The sequence below is a fragment of the Hylobates moloch genome, unplaced genomic scaffold (genome assembly GCF_009828535.3).
Source record: "Hylobates moloch isolate HMO894 unplaced genomic scaffold, HMol_V3 SCAFFOLD_1, whole genome shotgun sequence".
NCBI lineage: Eukaryota > Metazoa > Chordata > Mammalia > Primates > Hylobatidae > Hylobates > Hylobates moloch.
The window spans coordinates 98,732,192-98,744,728 of record NW_026652276.1 but is presented as its reverse complement, the minus strand read 5'-3'; the positions used below and the strand labels follow the sequence as shown (position 1 = coordinate 98,744,728).

At 51.5% G+C, this 12,537-nt stretch overlaps 1 protein-coding gene across 1 annotated transcript in view; it reads right to left on the bottom strand.

Annotated features, from left to right (window-relative positions):
• Window positions 1-12,537, bottom strand: part of LOC116809554 (myosin-16) — a 71,873-nt gene that overhangs the window by 28,334 nt on the left and 31,002 nt on the right. Inside the window, exons 19-23 of the mRNA XM_032753399.2 lie at window positions 11,124-11,260; window positions 8,772-8,853; window positions 4,630-4,803; window positions 2,627-2,854; window positions 1,400-1,504 (exon numbers count right to left, since the gene is read on the bottom strand). Of these exons, the coding sequence (XP_032609290.1) occupies window positions 1,400-1,504; window positions 2,627-2,854; window positions 4,630-4,803; window positions 8,772-8,853; window positions 11,124-11,260 (726 nt within the window). The remainder of the gene's footprint in view (window positions 1-1,399; window positions 1,505-2,626; window positions 2,855-4,629; window positions 4,804-8,771; window positions 8,854-11,123; window positions 11,261-12,537) is intronic.

Below are 12,537 nucleotides of genomic sequence, written 5' to 3'. Positions count from 1 at the left end.
AATTATTATTGGTTAATTCAGTGTTTATGGCAACTTTACAGAACGTAACCACTGTGAGGCCGGGTGTGGTGGCTCACGCCTGTAATCCCAGCACTTCAGGAGGCTCAGGTGGGAGGATCACTTGAGGTCAGGAGTTGGAGACCAGCCTGGCCAACATGGTGAAACCCTGTCTCTACTAAAAATACAAAAAAATTAGCTGGGTGTGGTGGTGGGCACCTGTAATCCCAGCTACTTGGGAGGCTGAGGCAGGAGAATCACTTGAACCTGGGAGGCGGAGGTTGCAGTGAGCTGAGATCACGCCACTGCATTCCAGCCTGGGTGACAGAGCGAGACTCCATCTCAAAGCAACAAAAATATAACCAGTGTGAATAACACACATCCACTGTGTTTGTTATGAAAGGAGGCTCTGGGTCTAATATGCTTGAAAATCACAGGGCAAGGGCGGTAGTTCCTGAGGCAGCAGGGAGAGGCACTCAGGGGACATGTGGATTCACGGTGTCAGCAAACACAGGGATGAGGGGTCCACTGTCTGGCTCTTTGCCCCTGTTTCTCTGGAGGTCAGCACTGGTGGCCGGTCAGAGCCGGCTCTGCATTCAGGAGCCTTAGTCCGTGACAGTGGCCCTGGGAAAGTCGGTGGGTCTCCCCATGGCCTCAAGAGCTTGTGGCCTGTTGTTGCCACAGTGTCTTAGGCTTTGCTGGGGCTTTTGAGCTCATGGGACACTTCCATACACCCCACTCCATCCCTACCACTCCAGTGAGCATACTTTCTCCAGTGTGCATGGGCCCAACCTAACTCATAATTGTTTTGTTGTTTGTTTGTTTTGAGACAGGGTCTCGCTGTCACCCAGGATGGATTCCAATGGTGCAATCTTGGCTCACTGCAACCTGCAACTCCTGGGCTCAAGTTACCCTCCTGCCTCAGCCTCCTGAATAGTTGGGACTACAGGCGCGTGCCACCAGACCTGGCTAATTTTTGTATTTTTTTGTAGAGATGGGAGTTTTGCCATGTTGCCCGGGCTGGTCTCAAACTCCTGAACTGAAGGGATCCTCCTGCCTCAGCCTCCCAAAGTGCTGGGATTAAAGATGTGAGCTGCCATGCCTAGATGATTCATAATTGTTCATAGCTCCCCCTCTTGCTCTCAAAACTGTCCTAGTTTGGAAGACAAATTATATTGTCACCCCACTTATAACAAACTTGGAAGGAAGGCAGCAAGAGGGGGCCACACCCATGTCACTCTTGAGGAAACTGAGATGTACGGAGATTCCTTAACTTCCCTAAGGCCCCAAGCTGAGGGGGCGGCAGGGCCAGGATTTGAACTCGGGGCTCCAGTCTCCAATGGAAAGCACATTGTGCCAAGCTCTAGCTGCTGGGCTGAGGGAAGACGCAAGGGAAACCTACCTGGTGCAGTTCCTCCAGGGCCCTCTTCTCCTTCTGGAGCTTGGCGATGGAGTCTTCACGGAGTGAAAGGTCCCCCGTCAGGGTACGGACCTTGTGATCCAGGGCCTAGAAACCAGGGCAGGGAGAGAGGTAGATCCTTAAAGCTGGAAGGAGTCCTTAGCTTGGGTGCACCCTTGAGTCTCCTGGGAGCTTAAGAAATGCCAGCACCCAGGGCATGTCCTAGACCAACCAAGTCAGAACCGTGGGGGTGAAGGGGAGCAGCAAGAACCTTGGCTTCTCAAAGTGTGGTCCCCGGATGTCGGCAGTGGCATCCCCTAGGAGCATGCTAGGAATACAGACCCTTGGGCTCTGCCAGACCCGCCAGAATCTGCACCTGACTGTGTCCCCAGTGGTTTGTGTGTGCAGCAGAGCAGGAGAAGCACAAGTTGAGGCAGAGCCCCCTCTTACCCTGCTTAAGAACCCAACCCACCTGCGATAGCAGGAAGGGGACCTTGGGACCAGGGGCCGGCCAGATGGCATCAGGAGCCAGGGCTTCCCCCAGAGAGCTGTTCAGAGGGGCAGCAACTGCTTGTTTGGGCAGAAATTCAACAGCTGAAGGTGGACACTTCACCGTGATGGGAACAGTTCAGTCCCCTTAGTCAGCTGCCCTGCCCAGCAGAACTTTCTGCAGTGACGGACATGTTCTCTGCCTTTGCTGTCCCATGCAGTGACACTTAACGCACATGGCTGTTGAGCACCTGCAGTGTGGCTTGTGCAACCGAGGAACTGCATTTTAAGTTGTAAATTAATGGATGTTACAATAGCCCCATGTGGGCTGGGTACGGTGGCCCACGCCTGTAATCCCAGCACTTTGGGAGGCTGAGGCGGGCAGATCACCTGAGGTGAGGTGTTCAAGACCAGTCTGGCCAACGTGGTGAAACCCCGTCTCTACTAAAAATACAAAAATTAGCCAGGTGTGGTGGCGTCACACCTGTAGTCCCGGCTACCTGGGAGGCTGAGGTATGAGAATCACTTGAACCCGGGAGGGGGAAGTTGCAGTGAGCTGAGATCACACTACTGCACTCCAGCCTGCGTGACACAGCGAGAGCGAGACTCTGTCTCAAAACAAACAAAACCGCCCCATGTGGTCAGTGGTCAGGGCACTGGGTGTAGCCACCATAGGGGCTTCAGGTATGGCCCCTGAAGGTGGCCTGAGAAAAGCGTGGCAGGGCCCCGGCCCCTCCTCACCTGCTTCTCCTTCTCTGTCTTGGCCAGTGTGGTTTCCAGGCCCTCTAGGTCCCGCTTCAGGTCGCTCAGCTCCCCTTCCAGCTTGCGCTTGGCGGCACTCAGTGAGGCCGCCGTGCCCTCTTCCTCCTCCAGCCGCTCCCGCATGTCTGAGATCTGGCTCTCCAGATCCATCTTGGTCTTCATCATCTGTGTCAGGCGCTCCTCTGCATCCATCAGGTTCTCTTGCTCCTGTTGGGAGAAAGAGCCCCGGTCGAGGGCAGGGTCCAGGCAAAGACCACACCAAGACGCTGGACAAGCCTTGAGCTGAACAAATGTGTCCTGGGGGTTGGACAAGCGGCTGGGCTATCTCTGAGCTCCTTTTTTTTTTTTTTTTTTTTGAGTTAGGGTTTTGCTTTGTTGCCCAGGCTGGAGTGCAGTGGTGTGATCACAGCTCACTGCAGTGTAGACCTCCCGGGCTCAAGCAGTCCTCCCACCTCATCCTCCCAAGTAGCTGAGGCTACAGGTACACACTGCAGTGCCCAGCTACGTTTTTTATTTTTATTTTTGAGACGGAGTCTCACTCTGTCACCCAGGCTGGGGTGCAGTGGCACAATCATGGCTCACTACAGCCTCGACCTTCTAGGCTTAAGCAATCCTCCCACTTCAGCCTCCTGAGTAGCTGGGACTACAGATGTGCCACCACACCCGGCTAAGTTTTAAACTTTTTTGTAGAGATGGGGTTTCACTATGTTGCCCAGGCTGGTCTTGAACTCCTGGGCTCAAGCATTCCTCCTGCCTTGGCCTCCCAGAGTGTTGGGTTTATGGGCATGCGGCATTGCACCTGGCCCAGGAGGATTCTTCCATCACTTTGGTCTTGCCCAGCCTCAGCCTCCACAAACAAAATGGGGATATCAGTTCAAGCAACTTCTCAGGGGTATGAAGAGGATACAGAGAAACGATGTTGGAGGCCTTTGGGGACAGTGGAAGGAAAATGCAAGTGCCACACATGCTCACAGCTGCAGAGACGGCCGTGGCAGAGCAGGGAGGACTGGAGATGGAATTGGGCCCCTTCCAGGGCTGGGTTTTCAACTAATGGGCCTGGGACTTTGATCAAATCTCTAAATGTCTGCCAAACTGAGTTTTCTACCCTGTACGATGCACTTGAAAATCGAGTGTCTTACAGGGCGGCTGTGAGAGTCAAATCAGGGAAGGAACAGGAAAAGCTTTGCAAACCAGAAGGACCCAGCAGTGAATTCACCACAGGACATTTAGTCAGGTGCCCTACAGAAATGACATCGTTTATTCTTTCCTGCTGTGTTTCCCTGGACAGGTGAGGAAAACGAGGCTTGGAGTGGGTAAGTTGCCAAGTTTGTATGGCAGAGCCCAGCCCTGACTCGAGGGGATGCTCTTCTCACCCTGTCTTGTGGCCACCATCCCTGGACTTTCCCTGCAGGCGAGTCCTGTAGCTGTGTGTGCCCGGCCTGCTGCTGTGTGCAAATAAGAATCTGATGGAGGCCGGGCACAGGGGCTTACACCTGTAATCCCAGCACTTTGGGAGGCCGAAATAGGAGGATCGCTTGAGGCTGGGAGTTTGAGACAAGCCTGGGCAACATAGTGAGACCCTGTCTCTACAAAAAATACAAAAAAATTAGCCAGGCATGGTGGTGTAGTCCCAGCTACTCGGGAGGCTGAGGTGGGAGGATCACCTGTGTCCAGGAGATGGAGGCTGCTGTGAGCTGTGATCGAGCCACTTCACTCCAGCCTGGGCAACACAGCAAGACCCTGTCCCTGTCTGTCTGTCTGTCTGTCTGTCTCTCTCTCTCTCTCTCTCTCTCACACACACACACACACACACACGAATTGGATGGAGACTTTTTGGAAGTTGGGTCGAGGGTGACCTTGTGTGCTGGAGAATTGCCTGTGGTCTGGAGGGACATGGGTTTTCAGAAGAGCTCGCCCTTCCTCCCTCCCAGAGTCCAGGCTGTACTGGGTTCCCCACCCTTCTCCCTGGGGACCCCACGTACAGCCTGCAGCTGGATGGTGAGGTCATTCTTCTCCTGGCTGAGCGTGGCTGTCTTCTCCTCCAGTTCCTTGACCTTGTTTACCAGCTCCTGGGTCTTGGCCATGGCTTTCCTGAGCTCCTCCTCCTTGGCCTTCATCTCCTCCTCTTGCCGAGCCACATTCAGGAGTGGCTTGACCTGGGCAATGAGCAACACCAAAGAGTGTTAGGAGAATGGGCTTTGCTGGGGGGTAGACAGAGGGCTGTGGAGCCTCTGCCTCAGGCGTGACCTCACAGCACCACTGTGGTGGGAAGCAGCTCTTGCTGTAGCTCTGCGGGTGGGGTCCCTCTCCACAGATGCCACCAGGCTGAGCTCCTTGTGTAAAGCATCCCTGGCCTCAACAGAGAAGGCCCATCCTCACCTAGGACAATTCTTAGGATGCTCTTTAATCCTGAGGGACATGGAGTCAGGTGTCCTCAGCATCTGGGTGCCCCAAGGCTTACATCTGTTCTGCACGTTGTGTAGACACCAGGAGCCCCGGTGAAATGCACAGCCTTGGGGTCCGCTCCCTCCTTCCTTCCCTGCTGAGTCCTCCCCGTCTCTGGCTCTCTCAGTTTCTGTCTCCGTCTGTCTCATTTTGCTGTCTCTCTCACTCGCCCACTGTTTCTCTCTCTGTCTCTGTGTCTCTCTCTTTCTCATGCCATTCCTATCTCTGCCTCTCTTCTCAGTCTCCCTCTGTTGCTCTGCTCCCTGTTTTTCTCTCTCCCTGTCTCTTTCTGTCTCTGTGTTTGTCTCTTTCTCTGTCTCATGCTGTCTGTATCTCTGTCTCTCTCTCTGCCTGTCTCTCTTGTGCTGTCTCTGTCTCTTATTTTCTGTATCTTTCTCTTTGTTTTTCTCTATGTGTGTGTGTCTCTCTGTCTCTTCCTCTCTCTCTCTCACTCACTCCTTTAATCTTCTCTCTAACATGAAGTCCCACCTCTCAACTTGGCCTTGCAGGCCTTCCACAATGTAGCCCCTGCCCTCTTCCTGCACTGTGTCAGCTGATACTTCCCACCCTGGCCAGTGCCCCTGCACCCGTGTCTATAGGGCTGGGCCTTCTTTGCCATTTAGCCGGGAGCATTTGCTCCTGCTCTGCACCCGCAGCACCCATCGGGACCTCTCCGTGCACTTGGCCCTTCTCACCTGCACTGGAGCACCAGGCTCCATCCGGTCCTACCACCTGTATTCTGCCCTGCATCTGCAAGCCCCTCAAAGACCTCCCTCCCATCCCTTCGGGGTTCCTAAAGCACCTAGCAGAGCTGGTGGGGCGGGTCCCCTGGGAACCACAGAAACATTATACCATAGATACAATAGATACATAGTTAATAGATACATTTCCCAGGAGGGAAAATGCCCTAGACATGGATTTGGGAGGAGGGACAGCCTGCGCCTCTTTCGAAAGATAACAGATAAGCCTCATTCATTGCCAGCCTGGCTGTTGAGAATCTGAGATGTCACAGTGGCAAAGCCAGCATGAAAAGGTTGCAGTAACCACCATACCTTGCTGCTGTGTAGCACTTTTTATTCAATGGAAACCTACTACAAATGTTTTTTCATTGACCCAGTCTATCTGGCTTTGTTAAATAAGATTAGAGCTTAGTTAGAATACTAAGAGGAGAAGATTTAAAAAAAAAAAAAAAAGGCCAGGCGCGGTGGCTCACGCCTGTAATCCCAGCACTTTGAGAGGCTGAGGCGGGCAGATCACCTGAGGTCAGGAGTTTGAGACCAGCCTGGCCAGCATGGTGAAACCCCGTCTCTACTAAAAATACAAAAATTAGCCGGGCATGATGGCAGGTGCCTTAATCCCAACTACTCGGGAGGCTGAGGCAGGAGAATCGCTTGAACCCGGGAGGCCGAGGTTGCAGCGAGCCGAGATTGGGCCACTGTGCTCCAGCCTGAGCAACAGAGCAAGATTTCCTCTCAACAACAACAACAAAAACTAATTAGAACAGGACCTTGCTCTGTCAGGTCTAATTAGTAACAAGCAGGGGAGTTTACGGCTGTTGCTGCCATGCCTTGCTCAGAAGGAACCTTAAAGGCCATTGGCCTGGGTCTTCCCAGAGTCTAATTGTATACCAAGGGATCTGGTGAGATACATTCAAGCATAGACACCCTTTGATTTGAGTTGTGACATAGTTACTTTAACAGGTAATTTAAAAAATGAAAAAGAACTCCTCAAATCCACAATTTTGTGGATAACATTTGCTTAGGATGAGATTAAAGCAGGTAAGACTACAAAGTTTCCTTTTAAAATAAAATCTGTGGCTGGGCACAGTGGCTCACACCTGTAATTCCAGGAGGCTGGGGAGGATCACTTGAGGTCAGGAGTTCAAGACTGGCCGGGGTAATGTAGCAAGACCCTCTCTCTACAAAAAATTTAAAAATGAGCTGGGCGGGCACTGTGCACCTGTAATCTCAGCCATTTGGGAGGCCAAGGTGGGAGGATTGCTTGAGGCCAGGAGTTTGAGACCAGCTTAGGCAACATAGCAAGACCCTGTCTCTTCAAAAACAAAAACTAAAAATTAGCTGGGCATGGTGGCACACACCTATAGTCCCAGCTATTTGGGAGGCTGAGGTGGAAGAATCGCTTGAGCTCAGGAGTTTGAGGCTGCAGCGAGCTATGATTGTACCACTGCACTCCAGCCTGGGCAACAGAGTGAGACTTTGTCTCAAAAAAAAAATTTTTTTTTTTTTTTTTCCAAAATAAAAAAGTGAGGCCAGGTGCAGTGACTCACGTCTATAATCCCAGCAGCACTTTGGGAAGCCAAGGCAGGCGGATCACCTGAGGTCAGGAGTTTGAGACCAGCCTGGCCAGCGTGGTAAAACCCTGTCTCTACTAAAAATACAAAAATTAGCCGAGTGTGGTGGCAGATGCTTGTAATACCAGATACTCAGGAGGCTGAGGCAGGAGAATAACTTGAACCCGGCAGGCGGAGGTTGCAGTGAGCCGAGATTGTGCCACTGTACTCCAGCCTAGGTGACAGAGTGAGACTCCATCTCAAAAAAAAAAAAAAAAAAAAAAAAGTGAATTAATGTAAAGAAAGGTGGGTCATAGAACAGGTGGGGAAAGCCAGGTGGCACCGGCAATGCCTGGCCTTTGAGACATGCTCATCTAGATTCCTCTCCAATCCCAGGTCCTCCAGGGCTGGCCCATGTGTGGATACATTTGGGGAAGCAGAATTTACTATTCCTCCCTTTCTATTTGTGGTGGGTGCTGATTGTTAGCCAGTTCTTTCCCATGGGCAGTGTAAAGAAACTTTCTTGTGAGCTATGGAGGACTCAGGGCTACCCGAGATGACTCAGAGCCTGTCCCCACCCTCTGGGGGTCCTCCTTTCTCCTGAACATAGCTGCCTGGTGCCTGACTCCCTCTTCTGGTGCCCAGGGACGTGTTCCCTCTTAATGGTGGCCCCAGCACAGGCATGATTGGACCCACGTGCAGTGCCATGGCTGGTGGCCTCCTGCCTTGGTTGAGGGTGGCCTGGCTGCTTGGGACATCTGTGGGTCCCACCAGCTGGCTGACTCACGTGCCACACTCACTGCTGTTTCGGAAGAACAGGAAATGAGAGATCAGACCTTATCATTTCCTGAGGTTCCTCCAGCTCTAAGCCAAGAGCTCACTGGAGTTGAAGATGCCTCAACATGCCCAGGGGCAAGGAGTCAATAATCAAGCTCACTTTTTTTGGTGGGGGTGGTATGGCGCTCTCCGTCTTAAGTGGATTTTATTTTGAGGGATGAGATGGAAGGCAAAAAGACACTTGCTCTCCTCTCCTCTCCTTTCCTCTCTCCCTTCCTTTCCTCTCTCTCTCTTCCTTTCTTTTCTTTTGAAATGGGGTCTCACTGTGTTGCCCAGGCTGGTCTCAAACTCCTGGCCTCAAGCAATCCTCCTGCCTCAGCCTCCCAAAGGGCTGGAATTACAGGTGTGAGCCACTATGCCCGCCTCATGATTTTTCTTAGGGAGGAATTAGTCCCTGTCTGGACAGAGGCTAGATTTTGCCTCTAATGTGCCCTCATTTTCATACTGTTCTTGCAGCCTCTCACTCCTGAGGGGCACCTCTGTCCAGGATCGAGCCCTCCCCCAGCCCACAGGCAGCAGCAGTCCTCGCTGGCCTGGGCCCTCGGCCCTTACCTTGTTGTACAGCTTCCACCAGCCCCAGAAACGGAGCTGCAGGAACTTGCGCACATTCCGCTGAATGACTTTCAGGCCCATTCTGCGAAAAGAATCCAGGGTTGAATGGGTTACAGTGAAGGTGTTGGGACCTGGCTTCCCTGGGGAAGGGGCGGGGCCTGGGAATAGAAGCCAGCAGATCTACTTTGTCCAGACACCAAAGTGCTTTCTCAAGGCCCAGCACTGCCCATGCGGTCTGGGGCAGGGAGACTCACGTTGGGGTCAGAGCTTAGCAGCACGATAAGAGAGCTGAGGTGAAACCTGATGGAACCAGGTCCCTCCTAGATGGCACAAGGCTGAGACATACCAGTCATTGACTCCTGCATTTTCCCTCCTCCACCAGAAATCACCCATTAGTCTCCAACTCCCATGGATCTGCAAAGTTGCTGGAATCCGCCCATTTCTTGTTCCCTGCAGCTTCATTCAACTGCCATTTATTGAGGACCTCCTGTGCACCAAGGCCCTGGGCTGAATCAGGCCGAGATCCCTCACATCAGCCCCTAACTGGTGTCCCTGCCTTCAGTCCAGGGCTGCAGGTGGCCTGCTGATGGGAACAGGAATTCATTACTAATTCTATGACCACAAAGAAACAGAGTGATTCACAGGGATGGACCTACCTTTTTTTTTTTTTTTTTTTTTTTTTTTTTTTTTTTTTTTTTTTTTTTTTTTTGAGACAGGGTCTCACTCTGTTGCCCAGGCTAGATTGCAATGGTGCAATTATGGCTTGCTGGAACTTTGTACTCCCTGGCTCAAGCGATCCTCCTGCCTCAGCCTCCATGTAGCTGGGACTACAGGCATGCACCACCACCCGCTAATTTTTTTTTTTTTTTTGTAGAGATGGGGTCTCCCTATCTCCTGTTGCCCAGGTTGGTCTCAAACTCCTGAGCTCAAGCGATCTCCCACCTTGGCTCCTCAAAGTGCTGGGATTACAGGTATGAGCTACCACACCTGGCCGGACCCAGCCCTTTTAAAATTATCAGGTTAGGGAGATGGCTGAAAAATATGATTCCAAGGGCAGGGATGTAGAGTGAGAATTGCTGAGTTCTAATCCTGGCTCTGCATGAACCTGCCCCAGTTCCTTAACCTCTCAGACCTCAGTTTCCACATCTCTAAAGTGGGGGTGCTGGCCCTACCATGCCCCTCTCACAGCATCATTATGTGAATCAAGTAAGAGGAAGGCTGTGAAAGTGTCTTGAAACTATAAAGAGAGGGTTTATATTGTTTCCTGTTAGGGGTTAAGCTGTGTCCTCTGAAAGGATACGTTGAAGTCCTAACCCCCAATACCTAGGAAAGGAAGCTTGTTTGGGAATAGGGTCTCAGCAAATGTAAACAGTTAAGATGAGGTGGTCATATTGGAGTAAGGTGGACCCTAACTCAATGACTGGTGTCATTATAAAAAGAGGGAAGAGGCCGGGCACGGTGGCTCACGCCTGTAATCCTAACACTTTGAGAAGCTGAGGCAGGTGGATTGCTTGAGCCCAGGAGTTTGAAATGAGCCTGGGCAACATAGGGAGACCTTGTTTCTACCAAAAAAAAAAATTAGCCAGGTGTGGTACTTTGCACCTGTAGTCCTAGCTACTCAAGAGGCTGAGGTGGGAGGATCACTGAAGTCCAGGAGGTTGAGGCTGCAGTGAGCTATGATTGCACCACTGTACTCCAGCCTGGGCCACAGAGCAAGACCCCATCCCCCCCTCAAAAATAAAATTTAAGGCGATGGATATTCCAGTTATCCTGATTTTATTATATGAATGTATCAAGTTATCACATAAAACCCAAAATATGCATAGCTATTAGGTATCAGTAAAAAATTTTTTTTAAATTCCTGTTGTTTGAAGCCACCTGGTGTGTGAACTTGGTTGCGGCAGCTCTGAGAGACAGGGTTCTTTTTTTTTTTTTTTGAGACAGAGTTTTGCTTCTATTGCCCAGGCTAGAGTGCAATGGCACAATATCAGCTCACTGCAACCTCTGCCTCCCGGGTCAAGCGATTCTCCTGCCTCAACCTCCCGAGTAGCTGGAATTATAGGTGCCCACCACCATGCCCAGCTAATTTTTGTATTTTTTGTAGAGACGGGGTTTTACCATGTTGGCCAGGCTAGTCTCGAACTCCTGACCTCAGGTAATCTGCCTGCCTCAGCCTCCTAAAGTGCTGGGATTACACGTATGAGCCACTGCACCTGGCCAGCCACACAGGGTTCTTTGTGCCAGCAAGACATTGGCATCCACCCCTGGCCCACCATGCAGCGTGGCTAGTGGAGCTGGCCCTGAGTGCGTGTGGCTCCTCTGGGCCTTCCTGTCGGTGTTTGTGAGTGCTACCTTCGTTCCAGCATCTTCTTGAACTCCACCCTCATGAGGAAGCCCCGAAGCCGACACTGCAGCATCGTCATGATCTTGGCCAGACGATCGTCCCTCATGTCCTCAAGCTTGGCCAGGATGCCCGCACGGAAGAAAACCTGGGGAAAGACCGCACGCCTTTGAAAAAGCCTGGCTGTCACTGATGGCAGCCACTTGGGGGAGTTTTAAATCAAAGAAGGGTTTTTGTTTGTTTTGCTGGAGTGCAGTGGCGTGATTACGGATCACTGCAGCCTCGACCTCCCGAGCTTAAGCAATCCTCCCATCTCAGTCTCCCGAGTAGCTGAGACTACAGGCACATGCCACCATACCTGGCTAAATTTATTATTATTATTGTAGAGATAGGGTCTCACTATGTTATCCAGGCTGAGCCTCCCAAAGTGCTGGGATTACAGGCATATGCCACCATGTCCAGCTAATTAAAAAAATTTTTTTCAGCTGGGCACGGTGGCTCATGCCTGTAATCCCAGCACTTTGGGAGGCTGAGGCAGGTGGATCACGAGGTCAGGAGATCGAGACCATCCTGGCTAACACGGTGAAACCCCGTCTCTACTAAAAATACGAAAAGCCGGGCGTGGTGGCGGGCGCCTGTAGTCCTAGCTACTCAGGAGGCTGAGGCAGGAGAATGGCATGAACCTGGGAGGCGGAGCTTGTAGTGAGCCGAGATCACGCCACTGCACTCCAGCCTGGGCGACACAGCAAGACACTGTCTCAAAAAATAAAAAATAAAAAAATTTTTTTTCTGAGACGAAGTCTGGTCATGTTGCCCAGGCTGGCCTTGAACTACTGGACTCAGGAGATCTTCCTACCTCAGCCTCCCAAAATGCAGGAATTATAGGCATGAGCCACCATGCCTTGCCTGTTGATGTTTTAAAAGTCCCCCCAGGCCAGGCACAATAGCTCACACCTGTAATCCCAGCGCCTTGGGAGGCTGATGCAGGCGGATCATGAGATCAGGAGTTCGAGACCAGCCTGGCCAACATGGTGAAACCCCGTCTTTATTAAAAATACAAAAAATTAGCCAGGCGGGCTGGCAGGTACCTGTAATCCAGTTACTCAGGAGGCTGAGGTAGGAGAATCACTTAAACCCGGGAGGCGGAGGTTGCAGTGAGCCAAGATAGTGCCACTGCACTCCAGCCTGGGTAACAGAGTGAGACTCCGTCTCAAAAAAAAAAAAAAAAAGAAAAAATAATATCTCCCCAGATGAGTCTAATGTATAGCCAAGGTTGAGAACTTTGTTCTAGAGAAACTCCTGCACAGGACCATGAGCAAGGATATTCACAGCAGCACTGCAGTACAGTATGGCAGTGACAATGTCATGTACCAATGAGGATGAAGCTTAGAAACATGGCAAAGCGATAAAAGCACGTCGTGGAGG